This window comes from Lutra lutra, chromosome 12, assembly GCF_902655055.1.
Source record: "Lutra lutra chromosome 12, mLutLut1.2, whole genome shotgun sequence".
Classification (NCBI taxonomy): Eukaryota; Metazoa; Chordata; class Mammalia; order Carnivora; family Mustelidae; genus Lutra; species Lutra lutra.
Genome location: NC_062289.1, coordinates 88,475,394 through 88,497,262, shown reverse-complemented (window position 1 = coordinate 88,497,262; position 21,869 = coordinate 88,475,394). Strand labels below are relative to the sequence as shown.

Below are 21,869 nucleotides of genomic sequence, written 5' to 3'. Positions count from 1 at the left end.
CCTGCACTCTTTCAAAAATAAGTCTTAAAAAAATTGTTTTTAAAGGATGAGCCAGATGATTTGTGATCAGTGTGGTGACTACTTAACCCCACTGTTGTAGCACTGAGGCAACCCTAGACAGTAGGTACACAAACAGTCATGGTTGTGTGCCAATAAAACTTTATTGACAAAAATGAGCTGCGGGCCACATTTGGCCCACATACTGTAGTCGGCTGACTCTGGGTTTACATAGCATAGTTTTTTAATTTACTTCCTCGTGTAGGTGATAGAAGTTCAGTGTAGGAAAATTTTTAAAAGTAGCTAAGTGAAGAGAAGTGAAGTGATCTTTAACTAAGATGACCATATTAAATATCCTCTAGCTGAGTTGAGAGTGAGAGCAGTGCTAACCAGATAGGGTTAGGGTGCCAAGACGTACGTCTACTTCGTGCAGGTGTGGTTACTGATGGTCCCAAGCAAGGTGGGGCAACATTACACACACACACACACACACACACACACACACACACACACACTTTATATCCCACTCAGTGACAACCACTAATCATATCCTGTTAGACGCTTTTTCTTTGTATATAAACGCTGACCTCTGTTGTTTAGTTTTATAAAGCATTTCTACAGTAAGAACTATTTTGAAACTTTTCTCCTCCGTTACCACAATATGTTAAAAATATTTTTGCATATTGAATTTTCTGCTACGATATCATTGTTCACATTGTATGTTTTTTCTTACTCTGGACACATTACAATATTCTCACCCATCCCCCGAGGTGGAGCATGGGGGTTGTTTCCAGGCTTCTGCTATTAATAAAAATGCAGTCATCATTCCCTGAGACTGGACATGAGCTGATTTTTTTTTGGGGGGGGGGTTAAAGATCAGATAGCATAGATTTTAGGCTTTGGGGGTCATATGATGCTTGGATCACATTTCTTCTCTCTTTTAAAATAACCCTTCAAAAATGCAGAAACCATTCTTAGCTTGCAGGTCATACCAAAGCAGGCCATGGGCAATATTTGGCCTGTGGGCCACAGTTCACCAACCCTTGCGTGGGGTATTTTATGTAAGCCCATGCATGGACATATTCAAGGCTTTGATGGAGAATGTCAGTTGTCCTCTGGAAGCATTGCTAATTTATACTCCCTTCAGTGGAGTATGAAAGTGCCCACTTCTGGGGATGCTGGGTGTTCATCTTTATCAAGATGACAGACAAGGGGCGCCTGGGTGGCTCAGTGGGTTAAAGCCTCTGCCTTCAGCTCAGGTCATGATCCCAGGGTCCTGGGATCGAGCCCCGCATCGGGCTCTCTCCTCAGCGGGAAGCCTGCTTCTCCCTCTCTCTCTCTGCCTGCCTCTCTGCCTACTTGTGATTTCTGTCTGTCAAGTAAATAAATAAAATCTTTAAAAAAAAAAAAAAAAGATGACAGACAAAAATGGTGTCTCATTTTAATTTATGTTTTATATTATTGGTGGGGTCGATTACTCACGTTTGTAAATCATCATACATTTCCTTTACACAGTGCCTGGCTGTATCTTTGCCCTTTTTTTCCTCTTGAAGTGTTCATCTCTTTTGATAGTCTGTATATTTACTAATTTTTAAAAATGAAGCTTAGCAAAGTTCCTCTATGCCATCAGCATTTGGGTCACACTCTGGAGTCTCTGAGTTAGCTGGTAGAGTCCTTCTGGAAAAAAGAATTCCATCTATCCACACTCTTCTGTACATTGCATTTTTTACTTGATGGTACAGCATGGGGAATCTTCCAGATCAGGACATTCTTTTTCATGATGCACTATGTTCTACTGTTTCAATGTGCCACACTTTAGTTTTAATACCAAACACACAGAAAATCATGCTTTAATAAAAAAAAAAAAAGGAAACACTAAATGGCTTTTTCCAAAACTAATTAATAAAAAAATAGTCACTTTTTTCTTCTCCGTGAATAAAAACAAAATGTAATAGAAGAAATGGTTTGTATATAAAACAGAAAGAAAACCTACCTTTAGATAGTCTGAGGAATATTTGTGTGTTTTTGTGTGTGTGTGTGTGTGTGTGTAGGGAGGCTTTATAGATACTCTAATAAGAGGGGTTTTTTTTTTTAAGATTTTATTTATTTATTTGACAGACAGAGATCACAAGTAGGCAGAGAGGCAGGCAAAGAGAGCGAGAAGGGAAGCAGGCTCTCTGCTGAGCAGAGAGCCCGATGTGGAGCTCGATCCCAGGACCCTGAGATCATGACCTGAGCTGAAGGCAGAGGCTTAACCCACTGAGCCACCCAGGTGCCCCAGAAATTTTTTTTTTTTAAGATTTTATTTATTTATTTGACAGAGATCACAAGTAGGCAGAGAGGCAGGCAGAGAGAGAGAGAAGGGAAGCAGGCTCTCTGCTGAGCAGAGAGCCCGATGTGGAGCTCGATCCCAGGACCCTGAGATCATGACCTGAGCTGAAGGCAGAGGCTTTAACCCACTGAGCCGCCCAGGCGCCCCGGGATGATACCATTTTATATATAGATCTGTATTTTTCACTCTTCCGATTTTTTGTTCTAAGCTTATCTAAGGTAGTTTTATTGCATGATGGAGAAAAGCTCTGTGTTTAGCAGTGAAACACCTTGGGGACCTTTCTGAATTTGGAAATTTGGCCCACGTTTCTTCATTGGGGTGCACCTGTTACCAGGCTTGATAAAGGAGGGAAATCTTTTCTGCTTGCAGAAGAACATTACGGAATTCCTGGCACCCCTGAGACCAGTGGCCATTCGGATAGTGAGGAATGCTCATGGGAACAAAACAGGTAAGGCCTGGGCCCTCTGTGGGGTGGGTTTGGGGAGACAGAGGGCATAGATGGGAGGCTGGGGCAGCCACCCTGGGGGGATGTTTTTAGGGTAGCTGCTGTGTTTGTTCTATGTGTCCCCAGTTCAGTGGACGTGTTCAAGCACTGGGGACAAGGGTCTGCCTCTGATGGTCTTGTATGTAGCTGCCCCTGCTCTACCCTCTTTGAACCCCCATTCCCGTCCTTGCTCTCAGCCTATGCTTGTGCTCATGGGCTCCCCTGTTCCATTTAAACACATGCCCCTGGTCCCGGGGCTTTACTCGGCCAAGTCCACGGGCAGTGCTGTGGGTTGCCAAGGAGTATGGTGTTGCCCCAGGCCGCCCTCCACACTGCCTTCCCCACTCTGGGTGGCCAGCCCCCTCCCTAGGCTTCAGAGGCGTAGAGAGCATACTGGCAGGAAGGGTCTGAGCTTGGAGAGCTGGAGGCCCTCCTGTGCTTACTTGGTGCCCTCCCGAGAGCCACCCTGGGGGCCTCTGGCTGGGGAAGGCCAGGCAGCAACCGGAAGGCAGGGTGTCCTTGGCAAGAAGACTCCCGCCTGGGCAGGGGGGGTGGGAACTGTGGGGGCTGGTGTTCGGGGAAGAAAGGGCTCCTGCTTTAGGGATGGTCTTAGTCACCTTTGAGTATCTGCGTTTCCTCCCTCGCTCTCTGAGCACGAAGCCCTGCTTCCTAGGCAGCGCCGTTCAGCCAGCCAGCTCCATCTCCTTGCACACTTATCCGAGTGCAGTAAAGGAGCGGGTGACGAGCGCCTGCCCGGGCTCAGATCCCAGCTCAGCCAATGATGGGCCCCATGACCCTGAATGAGGGCCTTGGCCTCTCTCTCCCCTCATCTGTGCAAATGGGGCAGTCCTACCTAGTCCGTTCCATTGTGAAGACTCAGTGGGTTAGCACACACACAGCATTTAAACTCTGCTGAACGCCTCCCACATACTCCCTGAGAGCTGCTGTTAATAGTGGTGGTGGTGGTGGAGGAGGGGGTGCCCCTGTTTTCATGGTACTTTGGAGACCACAGGGTGAGCAGGGGCTGGCAAGGGGGAGCAGGAAGGAGCATATCAGAGCTGTCAGGGCTGAGAGAAAACCGTATTGGAGGCATGGGAGCTGGAGGGAGCTGGCATGGGAGCATAACGCTTTTGAGGAGTGACAGAATGTCCCCTCAGAAGAGCTGGTGAGGCCGGGGGGGTTACTAATGACACCTCAGAAGAGCCCAAGGCCGGGGGGCTTACTAATGACCATGGACTCCAGCCGGGGTACAGGAGCGCAGCAGAGGCTTAAAGCATGGGGAGGCCACAGTTGGATACGGAACAGTCCCTGGCTGGTGACAGAAGGGTCCTGGGGCTGGGCCCACGATGGGCAGATGGGCTGGGTGGGGCTTTTGCAGCCGTCCAGGGAAGGATCCGGGGGGGCAGGCTGGGGTGTGGCGGAGAGGGAAGGGAGAGGACGGGGGACATTTATGGGGATAGATGAGGTGCCTGCCTTTGGGAACAGAGAGGAAGGAGGAATCCTAAGAGGCAATAAAGAGCCTTGTGATGGAGCCCTAATCCCCTGGGCTTAGGACCACATTATGACACCGCTGTCTCTTAGCCCTGCCGCTCTGCCGCTCACGGGGTTGAGGCCCTGTGAGGTGGCGGATGGGAGGCCCCCGCGCTCCGGGAAACAGTCCCGTGTGCTTGTTCGTGCACGAGGGGCGAGCGACGGAGTCGTCGTGGAGACAGCCCCTCGGGTGCTGAGCTGGTCACACGCTTCCGCCTCGGCTCGTCTCCCCCAGGGGAGGCCGTGGAGCGAGCCCTGGTGCAGGTGGGGTGAGGCAAGAAGGGTGCTGCGGGCCCCTGTGGTTGGCACCTTCGTCTGTGAAACCAGCCTGCGGGGTCTCAGCACTGCCTGCAAGGAGAGGTGTAGCTAGGGGTGCGGTGGGGAGAGTCTGCTTGTGCTTGGAGGCTTGGCAAGCATAGGGGTTTTCCCCCACTTCCTGCTCAGATTCCCCAAACAGCCAGCACAGTGTGGGTGTTCCTGTGAAACTCCCGCCAGTGTCTGCAGCCTCCCTTTTGTCACTGTCCCCTCCCAGGGTACATCTTTGTGGACTTGAGCAGCGAAGAGGAAGTCAAGCAAGCTCTGAGATGCCACAGGGAGTACATGGGTAAGGGGCCAGCCTCCGCCTGGTGGCAGGGCTTCGCTCGCTCATTCGGTCACTCCGTATGTTTGGGGGGGAGGGTCTGCTGTGTGCCCGACACTGGTCTAGACACTGGGGATACAGCAGTGAGCAGAATAGACCAAAACATCTGGAGGTAGGAGGTAGCTGGAGGTAGGAGTTAGGAGGTAGGAGTTAGCTGCTGTAGAGCAGGGAGAGACAAGCAGCCAGCAGATGGGCTGGGATTGGAGCAGGTGCGTTTTCGAATAGGATTGCATCCGCTTGGGCCTCGGTGAGAAGGTGACATTGGAGCAAAACCCAGAGGAACGGCGGGGACAAGCTCTGGCTTTGTGGGACACTGCACAGAGGCCGTTCATCAGCAGTGCGAGGCAGTCCTCCAGGATGGGCTCTCCTGGGGACACCTTGGCTCAGGCAGAGCCAGGGAGTGTGCCCTGAGGGGTAGAGGATACAGCACGGTGGCCTGGGGTGACCAGGCAGCCGCCCCCGCCCCCACCACAGTTAAAGCCAGATGTGCAGGATGAGTGAGATTCAGGGAGACAGTCCTTCCAGTTCATGCCTAGTCCTGGCCCAGAACCTCCACCCCGGTAACAGAGCTGGGTGCTAGCAGTCTTGCCTTGGCTGTGGCCTCTGGAAGGCTGCAAAGGAGAGTTTGGATCACCACCCAGGAGTCGCAGAAGTTCTGGGCCTACCCCGGAGCCCTGACTCCTGTCCTCCTGCAGGCGGGCGCTACATTGAGGTATTCAGGGAAAAGAACGTCCCTACGGCCCAGGCGCCCCTGAAGAGTAGCGTCAGACCCTGGCAAGGCCGGACCCTCGGGGAGAACGAAGAGGAGGAGGACCTGGCCGACTCTGGGAGGCTCTTCATCCGAAACCTGCCCTACACCAGCACCGAGGAGGACCTGGAGCAGCTCTTCTCCAAATTCGGTAGGGCCTCCACCTCCGGCTCTCCTAGCACGTGTGCGAGCCGTCGGCCTGGGCTCCAGGAGTGCCCACCTCCCGTCAGCTCCTGACCACAGGCAGACGGCTTCCCCCTCTCACTCCATTCCATCCTCCATAGATGGGGCCCGTGATCCCTGAGCTGCTGGGAGTGCTCCCACATCCTGGATGCGGGGGTTAGCAGGGCTTCTGGGAGAAGGTCGTGTCACGGGCGTCATGAGTTGTCTAAACCCTGTGTCTCCTTGCTCTCGTTGTCTAAACACAGAACAGACGAGATTTGGAGACAATCTCCTGAGTTAGCCCTTGCTGGCCGAACTCTCGCTGCTCGGAGTGTGAAGTCCCAGCACGGGAGGGGGTGCGGGGGTGCGGATGCAACAGGGCTCCTAGGCCTGAGCTCTGCTGTCTGAGACCTTGCTCCCCACGCCAAGCGTCCCAAGGGAATGTGATAGGGTCTTGTTTGTCATGGTCGCTGCTATTTCGCAGGCAAGAACGGGAAGGCCTGAGGCTCAACTCAGCATGCAGGGCTGCATGTTTGTAAGGTCGTGGCTGTTGAAGGGAACGGAGTTAGCATTTGAGATGGAAGGTAGACTCGTAAAGGACTGAGAAAGGCCACTTTCAACCACTGAGGTGGTCTCACGGTGACCGCGGCTGGGACCCACCCAGAAGAGCTGGGTGCCTAGCACTCAGGCCCAGCCGCAGCCCCCAGGATGCTGACACCTGTCCTGTCCCCAGGTCCTCTGTCTGAGCTTCATTACCCCATCGACAGCCTGACCAAGAAACCCAAGGGCTTTGCCTTCGTCACCTTCATGTTCCCTGAGCATGCCGTGAGGGCCTACGCGGAAGTGGACGGGCAGGTGTTCCAGGTGACTGCTCTGGGCTGGCAGAGGGTGGCTGGGCTCAGGTGATGGAGAAAGGATGTGTGGGTCCACACGCATGAGCGCCCACATTTCTAAGAAAACGCAGACGGTGTGCAAAGCCGCTGCCTCACAGGAGCCGGTGGAGGGGAGCTCCCTGAGGGCAGGGCCCTTCAGCACCTAGGACAGCGCCTGGTGCACTGTGGAGGCTTGAAAACTCTTTGTTAAATGAACACATATGCTCTCCATGCCCAGAAATACCCTTTGGGAGAGAAGTGGGAAGGAGAGTTTGGAGCCGGTCATGTTAAACAGGAACAATAGAACATAAGAAACTCTTCTTCTTTTCCAGTGTTACCGCGTAGTTTTCTTTGCCCGCCTGCTCAAGCCCAGGCCAACTTGTGCTCCCTTTCTCCTTTTTCTCCCTACTCATTCATTCATTTGTGATTTATTGGTCTCCTGGGGCTGCCCAGCTGGACCTGGCTCCCACCCACGTGGAGCCCTCGCTTCGGAGTGCGGGGCCAGGAGGGAGCCCGGGTTTGAGGGGGTGAGGGCTGCTGCGGGGTTTTCATAAGATGCTCAATTTCTGTCGTGAGGCTGCGTCAGATATCTCCCTGAATCATGTGGCCAGGCCCCCATTCTGGTGTGAGGGTGACCATGTGGGGGTTTTCCCAGAGGCAGCATCTCCCAACTAGGGTCTTAGCACTAATGTCTTGGGGCAGGATGTGGACCCACCCCCCCCACCCCCCATCCTCTTCTCATCATCCCCAACCAGGGAAGGATGCTCCACGTGTTACCATCCACCATCAAGAAGGAAGCCAGCGAGGACGCGGACACCCCAGGGTCATCGTCTTATAAGAAGAAGAAAGAATCTAAAGACAAAGCCAGCAGCTCCAGGTCCTTACCCACTGCCACCCTCTGGCCCCTTGGGATGGGTTTAGCCTCTCCTCCATGACCTTGCTGAGCCCCACTTGCCTCATCGGCTTAATGGGGAGAATCACAGTGGTGCCTTACTTTCTTGGGGTTGGAAGAATTAAATGAACTGATACAAGCAAAGTGCTGGGTCCCTGGCACAAAGTAAGTGCTTGTCCAGTGTCAGGGATTGTATCGTCCTTGCTCATGTCTCCAGGCCCTCAGTCCTTGGCCCATCCACACCAGGTAAGTTGGCAGGAGGAGGAGGAGGCTTTGGGGGCTTAGAAGGGCAGGTGATGAACTTGTTTCTTAGAGCTTTTGTCTCAGAGAAAATACTCTGCTTGTTCAGCCTTGGTCTGACATCCCCATTCTGCCTCTGCCTCTCAGCTCTCACAATTGGAACACGCTGTTCATGGGCCCTAATGCTGTGGCCGACGCCATCGCACAGAAGTACAGTGCCACCAAGAGTCAAGTGTTTGACCACGTGAGTGGACGTCCTGTCTGATGCACCTGGCTCTGGGTTGTTCAGAAGGGGAGAAAGAGCAGGGGAGGGGCCGTGGTTTTGGGGTCCTCTACAGGCCCCAGGCCTCAGGCCGAAGTTGTGGGCATCCTAGGAGCCTTCTCTGGAAGTATCCTCTCCGTGCTCCAGGCCTGCCTCTCCTGGGCTTGTGTGGAGCCAAGCCAGAGAGACCCAGCTGTGCGGTGCTCCTCACCACAGCCCGATGAGCTCGGTGCTCCTGCTGTCCCACTTGCCAGGAGAAGAAACTGAGGCCTAGGGATACAAAGCATCTTGTCCAGGGTGATGCACCTGGAAAAAGGCAGATGGGATGACAGGTCTGTCTGACTCTGGTGCCCATGCTCTGAACCCCATCACGTACCTCTCCAAGTGTTGCTGCACACAGTCCCTCAGCTGGGGATGGGGGGGCAGTCCTTGAGACGAGGAAAGGGGAGTCATCAGTCTCTGTCCCTCTTCCCATCGAAGTCAAACTGGATTCTTGCTGACTTCTCCCATTCATCTCTCTAGCCCCGTTACATCACACAATTTCCTTAAAATGTGCATGCCTTTATTTACACTGTGGCTAAGTCCATCTTCGGCAAAACCTTGGAGTATGTTTCCAACCAATCCGCAAAGGAGATCCGTGGTTTTGCCCCATAAACCACAGACCCATTGTCATTTCCTCCCGCCCAGCACTCCCAAGTCAGCACTGCCCATTCGAACTAGAATGTGTGCCCCGTGTGTAGTGGCAGACATCGTAGTGGCCACGTTTTTTAAAAAGCAAAAAGAAGCATGCAAGGTTTGTTTCCATAATCTGTTTTGTGTAATTCAGTATAGCCCAAGCATAGCCAGGACACCATGTCAATGTAACACACAGCGTGAAAGATGACAAGATCCCTTTGCCTTTTGCTTTCTCACTAAGTATTGAAGATCCAGCACATGTTCTATACTCCGAGCACTTCTGGATGCTCACGTGCCACGTTTGTAGTGTTCAGTGGCCAGATGTGGCACGTGGCCCCCACGTTGGGCCGGTCACCTCCAGGCCTTAGCCACTTAGGAGGCATGCGGCCAGTTCAGATCCCACAGGCACCCCACACAGGAAGGCTGGCTCTTCTAGAACCTTCCAGAGAAGGAAGACGTGTAAACAGGTGCAGCACACCCGTGATGGCTGGGAAGGTTAAGCAGAGTAGGAGAGGGGGTGTGAGAGTGAGGGTCACCAGTCAGCAAAGTGACATCTAGGCAAAAACTGGGTGGAGGGAGGGACTGTGGGTAAGCACCATGTAGGCGGAGGTCAGCAAGTATAGAGACCCAAGGTGGGCTGAGATTGGCCTGCTCGGCTGAAATGGAGGATGGGGAGTGAAGCTGGAGTGGGAGGCACGGGGCTCTTGATTTACTGTGAGAGACCCAGCAGCCCAAGCCACAAGATCACTGTGGGTCCATGAGGGGCGATGGCAGGGCCCAGCCCCATCCAGCCATCTCCTCAGGCTGTTGGGAGATGGAACAGCTGATCTGTCACCAGCCCACCAGCTAACAGGGCCTCTTTCCCCTCCCCTCCCATAGGAGACCAAGGGCAGCGTGGCCGTGCGTGTGGCCCTGGGGGAGACCCAGCTTGTCCAAGAAGTACGACGCTTCCTCCTGGACAACGGGGTCAGCCTGGACTCCTTCAGCCAGGTGGGTGCCAGCTCAGCAAGCCGCCAGCAGCTGGAGGCCCAGGGATGGGGTTTCAGATTCGGGTGGGTTTGAAGACTTTCTTTCTTTCTTTTTTTTTTTTTTAAGATTTTATTTATTTATTTATCTATTTATTTATTTGACAGAGATCTCAAGTAGACAGAAAAGCAGGCAGGGGGGTGGGGGGGTAACAGGCTCCCCGCTGAGCAGAGAGCCTGATGCAGGGCTCCATCCCAGGACCCTGAGATGATGACCCGAGCCAAAGGCAGAGGCTTAACCCACTGAGCCACCCAGGCACCTCAAGATCAGGTCTTTCAAGGATGATGATTATTAATCCCTAAATTGTCTCTAAAGAAGAAAATATCCCATGGGCTCAGACAAGGAACCCGTCTGACTCACATCGTGTCTCTTGGGGGCTGTGTGCAGGGTCCCCGCCCAGTGGCTTACTAGGAGCCCCTATAGTCTGCGAGTTAAGACCTTCCTTGGACCAGGTAGGAGAGCGGTCTGGACCCCTACATGCTCCTTCTCCACCAGGTAGGAGTTTAGATGACAGATGGTTAACCAAGTCCGACGAGCCTGCTGAGACCCGCTCATATCCTCCCCTCCCTCTCACAGGCTATGAAACTGAGGCCCAGAGAGGTGGTGGGGGTGGTGGCTTAGAGGTCAAATACCGAGCCTGTGACAGGAGCCCAGACTAAATCTCGACTTCTGGCCCCCAGGTAGCCCTCTCAGCTGTCCAGGCCAACCTCCATGTGGGAAATACAGATGCTGAAGGCTAACACTTACTGGGACTCCCCACAGTTCCCCCAAATCTGTGTTTTATTATTCCGTTCCCTCACGTGACAACCCAGGAAGGAGCCCTGCTGTGTTCCCATCATGGTCTACAGAGGTTGAGTCACGTGCTCCGGGTCCCACAACTGGGTGTTGATCGGAACGCAGCCCCAGAGCTTGCGCCTCTAACCGTTGTCCTCTGTGGCCTGAGTTGTACCTGAAGCCCACTGCGGCCCAGACCTTCCCACCTGCAGATGGCTTCCACCTGACTCAGTCCTCACAACAACAGTGAGGCCTACAGGATGGGTGTTCCTGCCCATTTTGCAGATGAGAAAACTGAGGCCAGAGGGAAAGCAACTGACCCACGGTTTCAGGTTAGATTCATAGCTAAGCTGAGACTCGTGCTCAGATACCCCATATGCCAGGAGTTTCGCCGTGATATCTTGCTTTTTTGGTGCCCCTGCTACATGGTTTTTCAGTAAACTGACCGCTGACATTTACAGAGTGGCACATACGATGTGTGCTTGGCTCATGTTAGTGCACGTAATTAAATCCCTCCCTGCGAGGCTCCTGTGAAGTGGGTGCCGTGTCCTGGCGTTAGGGGAGGGGCTGAGGCCGACTTAATACATCTCCCAGGGCCACGTATCTAGTGTCTAGTTGGGCTTCTCCCAAAGGCAGATTGAAGAGATTCAAGGTTGGTTCTCACTGGCCAGTGAGATGGGTGAGAAGGATCAAGGGGAAGGAGACCAACTGTGCTTATCACAGTAAGAGCTGCTATAGCAGGGGGCTAATGTTTGCTTGGGGGATCACTGCAGAACTCACACTGCACACTTGTGTCCCCACCTCACCACGAGGACAGGATGCACGAAGCTCTGAGTGTCACAGGCTGCTCCCGCAGTGGTAGCTTGCCAGCCCTTCCTACCTGCCCCATGTGTGGCAGCAGGTGCCCTGCGGGTCTGGGACAAGGCCTTTGGCACCAAGGTGCACATCCTGGCCATTGGCAGTCTAGGCGGGGACGCTCTACGAGATCCAACGAGGGCTGTGGACGGGCACTGGCAGAATCTGCCGTGGCTCAGAAGTGGAGGGGCTGGTGTGTGACCTGGGCTCTAGACCTGGAGCCCTCGCCCCTCCTCACCCCAAGGAGCCACCTCTCTCCCTGGAGCACTGTGCCTGAGGGAGTGGACTCTCGGAGGCCCGCTCCCCAAACACCTGGCACTTGAGGTCCCAAAGGGGTGCCTGGTGCAGAGAGCCACAGATAGGTGCTGGGGTCACCTCGGGGATCCTCCCTTCTGTTGTCCTCACGTGTCTTGATCCCCTGCCTGCAGGCGGCGGCCGAGCGAAGCAAGACCGTGATCCTGGTCAAGAACCTCCCGGCGGGCACCCTGGCGGCCGAGCTGCAGGAGACCTTCGGCCGCTTCGGCAGCCTGGGCCGCGTACTGCTGCCCGAGGGCGGCGTCACCGCCATTGTGGAGTTTGTGGAGCCCCTGGAGGCCCGCAAGGCCTTCAGACATCTGGCCTACTCCAAGGTAGGGCTTCTGGGGCCTGCTGGGGAGAGGGCTGGGGAGCTGACGAACCAGCCAGCAGCCTCACTGCAGACCTGGCGGGTGTGGTGCTGGTCGCAAACCAGCCTTCTCCGACGTGGTCTATGACCCTGCCTTCTCGTGCCAGGAGCATGCGAGAAGGCCCCTCTAGACATCCCCCCGGGAGCGCCCCGTGGCTCCTTGCTTCACTCTGGCTCTCCTTGGCTCTCCACTCCTGTGCGAATTAGAGCCATTCTTCCTGGAGCCTCTGGTGTGTTGCATTTCTAATAAGTTGAAAGTCACTTCTGTAAGAGGGCGGTCTCCTGTTTCTCTGTAAAAAGAGAAAGAAGTCCTGTGTATATGCACATTTATAGTAGTATGTTACCTTCTCGTGGTTTCTTTTACAAATGACCACAAAGCAGGGGCTTGAGACAGCAGAGCTGGAGTATTGTCTCCCAGCTCTGGAGAACCAAAGTCAGAAATCCAACTGTCCCAAGGCCCTGCCCGCTTGGAAGACTCCGTGAGACCCTTCCCTGCCTCTACTAGCTTCTGGTGGCCCCACGTGTCCCTTGACTTGTGGCTGCGTCTGTCTGGTCTCTGCCTCTGTCTTCACATGGTCTTCTTCCCCTGTCCCAGGTCTAACTCTGCCTTTGTCTTGTATGGACCCTTGTCCTCGGATTTACCCAGATAACTCAGACACTCTCATCTCAAGATCCTTCACTTAATGATATTTGCAAAGATCTTTTTTTTCCAAATAAAATCCCAAATCCACAGGTTTTAGGATTTGAGGATGTGGACATAACTTTATGGGGGGGGCACCATTCATCCGTGGTGAGTAGCTTCTCCTTATCAGGTACTTTAGCCGTCCACAGACTGCTTATCAGTGTCTGGTTTGTCCCTTTTGTAAAAGGAAAGAATGTGCCTGCACACGTGCGCGCATGCACTGCCTGTGGTCTATGGGCAGGGGAGGGAGAGAAGGTGTGTTCCTGACAGCCCTTCCACGCTTCCTCCTGGGGAGCCGCAGTTCATAAATGATCCTGCTTCCCCATCCCACTCACCTTCTTCACTCCTGATCACAGAAGACCCACAGAGACCCCAGCGTGTCCAATGACAACAGATGCTTGGGCCTGTCCCCTGAGCCCCAAGCTGCAGCAAGGGTGGGGAGAGTGTGGTGTTCTCATGGGTCAGGCAGCACAGAAGGTTCCAGACTGTGCCACTCATCCTGGCTCCGTTCCCGGGGGTGAGTTGCCCATACTCTGTGAGCCTCAGGCTCTCCGTCTGCAGGAGGAACTGAGCCCCTCCCCCACCCCATCTCTGCAGTTTCATCACGCCCCCTTGTACCTGGAGTGGGCTCCGGTGGGCGTCTTCTCCGGCTCAGCCCCGCAGACGAAGGAACCCCGAGATCCACCAGCAGGACCTGCAGAAGAGGACAGGACAGAGCCAGAAACCCGTAAGAGCTGCGATCAGGGTGTCCCGTGGAAGTGGGCAAGTGGAGAAAGGAGGGTGGCAGGGCTGGGCGCCATGCGGTGGTCTGTCGGATACTGGGTTTAAAGTTCTTTATTTGTTCCGGAGACCAGCATATTTCAGACTCTCGGGTTTTATAGGCATGTAAGATGTTCTTAAGATCAGAGCGTAGAAATTACAGGCGCGGCATAAAGTAGCCAGCCTTATAATTTGCCAGTTAAAGGTTGAAAAAGACCCCTAGAATCTACCCGTAGGGATTTAGAGCAGAGCCCGTGGGCACCTTCTTATTTAATGCACCCGCCCCAATGCCTGGCCAGTGAGGGCGGCTGGCGGAGGAGAGACTTTTCCCCCGGTCCTTGGAGTGGCACAGGGTCCCTTAGCCACCCATGACCGCAAGAGCAGGGCAGGGAAGGGACGCTGGGGCAAGGACGGGGGTGGCCCACCTCCCAGCTAATGCTTCACACTTGGGGGCGGAGGGGACGCCATTGGCACCGAGGCAGCACCGGCCCCTCCTGATAGGATGGCTGTGCAAATAGCAAGGGTTTTCACACCATAGTCGGGAGTGCTCAGTGCTCCTAACCCACCGAAGCTCACTGCCCTTGCCCCCTCGGTGTTTCCCAGATGTCCCCTAGGGGGCGGATGCGCTCACGACCACAGCCGAGAATCGAAGACCTTCTGAAAAATTTTGAAAAGGACTGGCGGTCCTGTTCCTCACATGTTAGGAGCGCTCATCAGCAGTGTCCCCCGCTTTCCTACCCAGCCCCCCATAGAGTTAGCCATGTATTGAAATAAGAATTGAGAAAATAAGGCTCCCATCTACCATCACCGTTCCCAGAAAGGGTATCTCAGAGCAAAAACGGGGCGAGCAGAATTCTCAGATTAAAGAGCAGGCCTTTCATTGAATAGCCCGCACTGTCCATAAACCTCCTGGGGCTGTCTGCACTTGTCTGTTGTCGTGAGTCTGTGAACCCTTCAGGACCAGCCCTGTCGGTCCGGGGCACTTGGGAACCCCTAGTCTGGTATCTTCGTTCCAATCAGGAAGGGGAGTTCTTTGGTCTCTGCATCTCGAGGCTCCAGAAGGCCCCCCCGTCCTCAGGCTTACTAATTACCATCTGAACCTTCGGTAGCCCCTGATACCAACCTAGTTCTGTCCTCAGATGGGATTAAGGTTCCCTTCAAAACCCGCTTGTGGCCATCAGGAAGACTTCTCTTGACACAGACCTGTGATTTTCTTAACCAGCCATCACCCCAAAAACTTCAGCCCCCTCACCGTTCACTTCACTTGCTCATCCTGAACCTGAATAATTTTTGGCCAAAGCAAGCCCTTGTTTCGGGCACACGGACTTCCCGGGAACAAGGGCCCATTTCCCACCTCTTTGGCAGGACCACTGAGCCTGGTGCAAAGTGGCCCCACTCGTTTGCACGTGTCCTGGTGTGGCCCCTTGCCTTGCTCACTGCTGGGTGCCTTGCCCCCCACGAGGCCCCATACATAGTCTGGCTCCATGAACATGTGTGGGCAGAGTGAACGGATGCAGGAAGAAGGGTTTTTGCCTCTCTCTGCCTAGAAAGGTAGGGGGAGGGTCATCCTGGCCTTTGTGTCCCAAGCCTTGGGCACACAGTAGGAGTGTGGTGTTGGAGGGGTCATCCTCCAGTGGTCGTTCGCCTTCCCAGCGGTCGGAGTGGCGTGAGATGGTGCCAGCACCGATTACAGGGACAGTCCTGGCTCCCTCTGGGGGTACTGATTGACGCCCGCCCCACGAGCTACCCTTTGCTTTGTTTTAGCCCTCTCCCACTTCCTAGAACCATAAACAGGCTCATTTCCTTGGTGTCTGTCTTCCTGATTTCGCTGTTAGAAAGTCCATCCCACAGGGCGGTACCTTTCTGCTGGCTCACCACTGGAACTCAGCGTCCGGAAGGAGAGCAGTGCAGGGTGCTGAGTGAACCCACGGGTGCTCACACTGTGCCAGGCCCTGCCCCGAGCACTTCGGGTTCCTCAGGGTGCAGCTCAGAGCTCCTGGGGAGGTTACCATCTCTCTTGTCCTCTCGCAGCCCCACAGCAGGACGAGCCGCCATCCTTCTCAGAGGCTCGGTTTCTGCGTCTGTAAAATGGGCATGATGACCATGCCGACTTCTCAGGGCACTGTTGAGAGTATGGTGAGACCCTCAGGGAAGGTACCAATAAACTCTGCGTCTCTGGTGGCTTTGGCAGCAGAAGCCAGGGTGGGTGGCCCATCGTCAGCCGTGAGCACCAGCTTCTGCTGAGCCAGGGTGACCCCAGTGGGTGCCACGCAGACCCTCTTCCCCAGGCGAGGCCTGGTGGGGGGACAGACGGGGGCCTTTGGTGGCGGCTGAGATGTCGCAGTGGGAGCAGGAGTGGGTCGTGTGGACGGACATGTCCTAGAGCTCACAGAGAAGAGGCTTTGTGGAGACCGTATACCCAAGTCCGGCCTGCCCCACTGTGCCCTGTTTCCCGGGGCCTGTGCTGCTGTGTCGAGAGCCTCCCAAACAGACTCCCCCTGACAGGCCCTGCCTCTTGGGGCTGACGAGACTCACACAAAGGAGGCCGAGGAGCCTGGCAGAGGGGCCGGGGTGCGGCCCTGATTTTAGACAGGGCGCCGTGCGTGTCTGGACTGATTTCAGACCCTGCTGAGGCCCATGTCACCAGGTGAATTCCCACGGAGCTCACCTCCTGGGCCTCTTTTTGTCCTTTCTGTTCCTTTTCTGACACGAATCGCATACAGAGCCCCCTCCCCAGCCTCCTGCGCTGTGCTTTTCACCTGCTCCTCCCCCTTGCCTGGGCCTCCACCTCGTTCCAGAAGCTTCCCCAAGCCCCATCGCGCGGGGGCTCAGCCAGCCTCCAAGCCCTAGACTTCCTCAGGCCCCGAAGGAAGAGAGCGGGGCGGGGAATGGATGGAGCTTTTCTTTTCCCCACCCCCTCCTTCCTTTCTGGAAAGCTCCCTGTTCTCTGTACCAGTCTCGAGGGAGGGGGACAGTGTGTTTTATCTCCCCACAAGCAAGACCCTCACCTCCAGATAAAGGGCTCAGAGTCGGGGGAGGTCCTGGAAAGCTGCTTGCAACTGATAACAGTCTCTGCTGTCAGCCTTCAGCGCCCAGAGCTGGGAAGGGGGGGGCCACAGTAAATTCTGCGGCCTGATTATAATAAAGCCCCATGTGGCGATGCGTGACTGAGTTTTATTGTGCTAACTACAGATGGAAGCACATCCTCCCGGCCTGCCCCAGCCCCCTCCAGCCCACCTTGCTTTGAAATCCTCCCCCCACCCGAGCCGCACCCCCACCCTCTGGCCCTGCCCCGCTTCCCTTCCTTACTTCCCGCTTTCTCTGGTTCCTGGTGATTTTGTTGGCAAACATCTGTTTGGGTTTCACAGCATCTCGTTTTTGGTTCTCTTCTCTGTCTACCCACTCGGACCAGGAGCAGAAGTGCTTTTAAAAAATGACCTCGGGCTTCGCGGCCGTGGCACTGGGCCTCCGCGACACACCTCTCTGGACAGGGACGCGGGTGTGGACCCCAGCCGGGCCTGGCCTGGCCTGGCCGCTTGGAGAGCAGAAGCCTCCCCAGGGATGTGGCCAACAGGGACCCGGTCCCCCAGACTCTGAGGTGTGGCCCACACCGCTACTGAGTAACATCACCAGGACTCTGTCTGACCCAGGTCACTCCTTCCTCAGGCCTGTGTGCTTTTCACCGCTCTGTGCTAGTCTGTGGGCCCCTTGATTTTTCTAGGCCCCTCCTTTTCAGCAGATCTCAAAACCAGCCCCCTTGTCTTGTCCCTTCTCCCAGCATCCCAGGGGCAGTTACGGGTGCAGGCAAGTGGTTTCTGGGGACACTGAGGTTTAGAGAAGCCACAGACACCTCTGTGCTGTTGGAGGATGGCCAGGCCAATTTAATCATGTCTTTTCTTTCAAGCTGGCTGTTCGTCCCTGATGTTGGGGGTCAGGGCTACTGGTCGACCGATTAGCCGGTGAGCCAGACCAGCCACACACCTGGGGTGGACATAGGTCCTGGCCGCCTTCACCGTCCCCTTGTTCTTTCTGGGCAGGGTCAAGGGCAGCTCACTTGCCATGGACACGATCCAACCCTGACCATAAGCTCCATTCACCTTTCACTAAACCCAAATATCCCATCTCTGAGGCAGGTGCCTCTGACCCTTTACACAGCTCTTAGAAACGGGGCAGGGAGGCAGGATGGGGCTGGGCTCCCCTGAGCTGCTGTCCTGGGGAGCCTTTGAGCCCCCGGGACACCGGGAACTGGCTGGATTCTGGGCCCTTGGGAGGGCCGGCGGTCTCTGCTGGCGGACTGTGCACGGGCTGGGTGTGGGGAGCACTGCACCAAGGCCCGATGGGCTGCTTGGTTTATTGGTTGACCACTGCCTGGTACAGAAGCCACAGGCCATTGAGTTAGTTACTGAGATTAAAGAACCACGGGCTTTTCTGTCGAAAGGTGGATTTTCAGCTTCTCTTGGAAGACCTGCATGTGGGACCACCCTGAGCTGTCCTCTGACAGCAGCAGTTGGCTGGTACCAAGCAGGGGCTGCCCCTTTAAGCTCACCACGAACCTTCTTGGTAACCATCATCACCACCACTGTCTTCTCTTTAAAAAGAATCTCTTGGGTCTTCCGTGAACCTCTCTCCCAACCTGAAGATCCCTCAGATTTAGGGCTCAGAGGCAGTAGCCTCCAGCGTTGGTCACAGGCCACCCACTTTTTGTGACGTGGCTCCCATAGTCATTAATGAGACCGTGCACCTGGGGCATCGAGCCCAGTGCCTGGTGTGTGGGGCAGGGGTGGGAGGATGGGGAGGGGTCTACTCAGCTGTCCTTCCCCACCCCCCACCCCTGGCTTTCATCTCCCAGATGGCAAATGCAAGGAGAGCCAGTGGGGTGGAAATGTCATTCCCAGCTGAAGGTCGTGGTTTTCAGCTCCATTGAAGCTCTCATTCAGACCCCAAAGTCTTAGCTACTTTGCATAGCTTCGCCTCCTCGTCATTAGCAATGCTATGTCCACCCTGCTTTGCTTTGAACGTGGACTACAAACAGACACACCATGGAGTCCCTTATTGGGTAAATTGTGTTAGTGTCTTGGCTGGGGGAGGAGCCTTTGTGTTGATTTCTTCTTTTTTGTCCTGGAGTGAGGGTCAGGGGTTCTGGGTTCACCTCCTGGGGAGCAGGAGGGGCAAAGGCTGTCTGTTCAGCTCATGTGAGACAGACGACATCATCACGGCCACCCATTGCCATCGGGGCTTGAAAGTGTTGTTTCATGACAAATCGGTTGAAGCTTAATTAGGCCTTGCAAGCGTTCTGCTTGCCTCACAAGGGGCAGGGGAGGCAGACGTGAGGCGGCGTCGGTACTCGGTGTGAGAGTGGGCGGGGAGGATTCGAACCCCAAAAAGCTTGAAGTGTTTGAGTGCAGGTGTGTGGGAGGACAGGGCTGTGTCTGTCAGCCGGAAGCCGGCGCACAGAGCTGCCTCCCTGGGGCCTGGGCTGGGCAGGACGGGCCAGGTTTGGATCCGTATGGAGGGATGGGCCCCCTGCTCAGAACCACACGGGTGTGAGGGTGCCGTCTCATGACTATTTTGAAGAACCTCTGAGATGGACCCCGATTTCCGCAGAGTGTGGACGGAGCCTCAGAAGCTTGTGTGCAGAGGTGGGATGTGACCCCGGACCCTGATCATGGGACTTGGGGACATTGAGGACATTGAACTGCAAGCATTTCATCACAACAGGACTTATTAGAGGTCATGGTGCTGATCTCAGTCTTCTGAGCCTTCTGTCACCCCCCCAGGTGACATCCCCGCACATCACCACGGCTGGCCCTGTGCTGCAGCCACACACCCACCTGCTGATACACAGCCTCCTGTTTGCCCTTCCCCCTTCCTGAAATGCTGTTCCTTCCGAGTGACAGGAGGGCTGGGGGCCTGGAAACAACAGTGCTCTGTAATCCCGTTCTCCAGAAACACCCAGGACACGTTCTGCCTTCCCTTCCAGCTTTCGCTCCCCGGTGTGTCTCTCAGGAGCTGTGTGTTTGGAACGTGATTGGGTTTATGCTATTTATTAGTTCAGATCTTCATTTTTCTCATAATTTTTTACATCCTAAGTGTCCTTGTTTGTCCTCACACATTCCTTAGAAACATCATTTTTTTTTCTTTTTCTTTTTTTTTTTTTTTTCCATATTCCACAGAAAGGCCTTTCTTTGCCTTCAGACAGGGATAACTTCAGATCATCATGGACAGAAACATCATTTTTAATGAACGCATATCGTCCCACCCTTTGGTGACGCTGTAACTGTCCTAGTGTCCTATTTATGAGTATTGAGTGGTGGTGGGGGGTTTTTTTGTTTTTTTGTTTTGTTTTGTTTTTGTTTTTGTTTTTGTTTTTTTCAGTATTTGGCTATCATGCGCAACTCTGAATTTATGTTGTTGAATATAGATAAGGCACACTCTTACGTGTGTGGCTCCCCAAAGTTATGTACGTTAGGGATCCTAATTGAATGTAACATTCCTCAGGTTCATGGGGGTTTTACAGTGTTCACATTTTGCTGCCGCCCTGTCATTTTTTGTAAGTTTTGAGTCCCGTTTTAATTTGAAAGTTCGCTCCGTGTCGCTTTTGCGGAAAAGTAACACGTTACTTCGGTTTGGGGTTCAGTAGAACAGTTCACACAGTGATTTATTTTGAGGCTCACATTAGTGGGGCTTGGTCCGTGGCTAAGACTTCTGGTCTGTGTTTCATATTCCTTTCTGTTTAAAAGAGTGGCTGGAGGCAGGACAGCCTCGCCCCCCCTCCCGGTCTCCCCATAACTTCCCCCAAAGAGCAGCTAGAACCCTGCCGTTGCTGGGAATCCATGCCCCTTCCCAGTGCCTCCCGCACAGAGTCGGAACCCCTCTGGTCTAGCAGGTTCTGTGATTTAGGCCCAGGACTTAGACCTTTGATGGGTTTGACATCTAATGGTATTCTGTCTTGGGGGGACCCAATGCCAGACAACAAGACCCCAGAAGATGAAAAGCCAGCAGAGGGAGGAGCTGCAGACAGTCCAGCGAAGGTGGAGGAAGAGGAGGAAGAAGAAGAGGAGGAGGAGGAGAAGAGCCTCCCTGGGTGTACTCTGTTTATTAAAAATCTCAACTTCAACACAACGGAGGAGACCCTGAAGGAAGTGAGTGATGGCTGAGAACGGGGAAGGAGATCGTGGGGCGGGGAAGCCCGTCTGCTAACATTCTGGTTGGTTTATTAGGCTGCTAAATCTGGTTCATGCTGATATGGGGCTGCACAGCCAGCAACCAGCCCCTCCATCCCTGCTGGGCTGTCCCGTTGGCATCTCCCCCAGGGACCTGAGCCGTGGGCAGACCAGCCTGGGGGCTGGGAGGGGCACCCACAGACATGGAAGGGGACGTGTCAGGGCGGCTGGGGAGGCGTGTGCAGTGTGAAAGCTGTCGTCTGCGCGTGTTAGCATTGCACATTCAGAAAACAAAGCCATCCCCCACCCCACCCGCCCCGCGCCCCGTCAGTTGTTTCTGTGGCTTTAACCACCCAAAAGCAAATGTTAGCAACAACCTCCTGGCCTGATGGGAGCAGGCAGGAGACACGGGAATGAGTGTAGGGCAGGCCTGCCTGAAATCCATGGATGGGATGGAGGTTTGTGCATTCTTAGGGGGTGGGGCAGAGGGTACAAAGATGGGCATCTCCAAGTAGTTGTCTGGGAAATGTCAGGTGGGTCCTACCCTGAGTGGGGTGGGGGGCCCTTGAGAAGGAATTGGCCAGAGATAGGGAAATGGGGCCTCCGGTTCCAAAGGATTAGGGTCTGCGAGGTCCCCGCTGGGCTGAGAACCGTGGGGAGATTTCTCTGAACTAGGTTTGGCACTTTTTTTTTTTTTTTTCAATGCCAATGATTATTAGCAGGCTGACAGCCATGGACTGGTTCTGGAAAAAACAAAGGAGAAGCAGGCTCCCTGCTGAGCAGGGAGCCCGACATGGGGCTCAATCCCAGGACCCCGGGATCACGACCTGAGCCGAAGGCAGATGCTTGACTGACTGAGCCACCCAGGCACCCCTGGTAGAGTGGTTTTAAAGATCTGATAAGGATGAATGAGATAATCCAAGGGTCTGACACTTAGGATTAAGAGAGTCCGTAAGTGTCTGCACCTCAGGCGTGATCTGGGTGTTAGCTCTGCTGTTAGTCCTGGCCTCTTGGGGCCCTGGCCCCATCCGTAGCCTCTGTCTCTCAGGATGCGCCTGCACCAGTTGCAGAGTTAGCCTGAAATACTCCTGACACACATTAACGTTCCTTTC

At 54.5% G+C, this 21,869-nt stretch overlaps 1 protein-coding gene across 2 annotated transcripts in view; it reads left to right on the top strand.

Annotated features, from left to right (window-relative positions):
• RBM19 (RNA binding motif protein 19) overlaps positions 1–21,869 on the top strand; it is a 116,158-nt gene that overhangs the window by 10,319 nt on the left and 83,970 nt on the right. The window contains exons 8-17 of one of the 2 annotated variants that reach the window (XM_047697276.1): positions 2,699–2,777; positions 4,876–4,947; positions 5,679–5,882; positions 6,627–6,757; positions 7,521–7,642; positions 8,045–8,141; positions 9,714–9,824; positions 11,918–12,118; positions 13,433–13,562; positions 20,564–20,736. In XM_047697276.1, the coding sequence (XP_047553232.1) occupies positions 2,699–2,777; positions 4,876–4,947; positions 5,679–5,882; positions 6,627–6,757; positions 7,521–7,642; positions 8,045–8,141; positions 9,714–9,824; positions 11,918–12,118; positions 13,433–13,562; positions 20,564–20,736 (1,320 nt within the window). Of the gene's footprint in view, positions 1–2,698; positions 2,778–4,875; positions 4,948–5,678; positions 5,883–6,626; positions 6,758–7,520; positions 7,643–8,044; positions 8,142–9,713; positions 9,825–11,917; positions 12,119–13,432; positions 13,563–20,557; positions 20,737–21,869 lie in introns of both variants that reach the window. The other variant, XM_047697275.1, reaches the window with a different exon arrangement.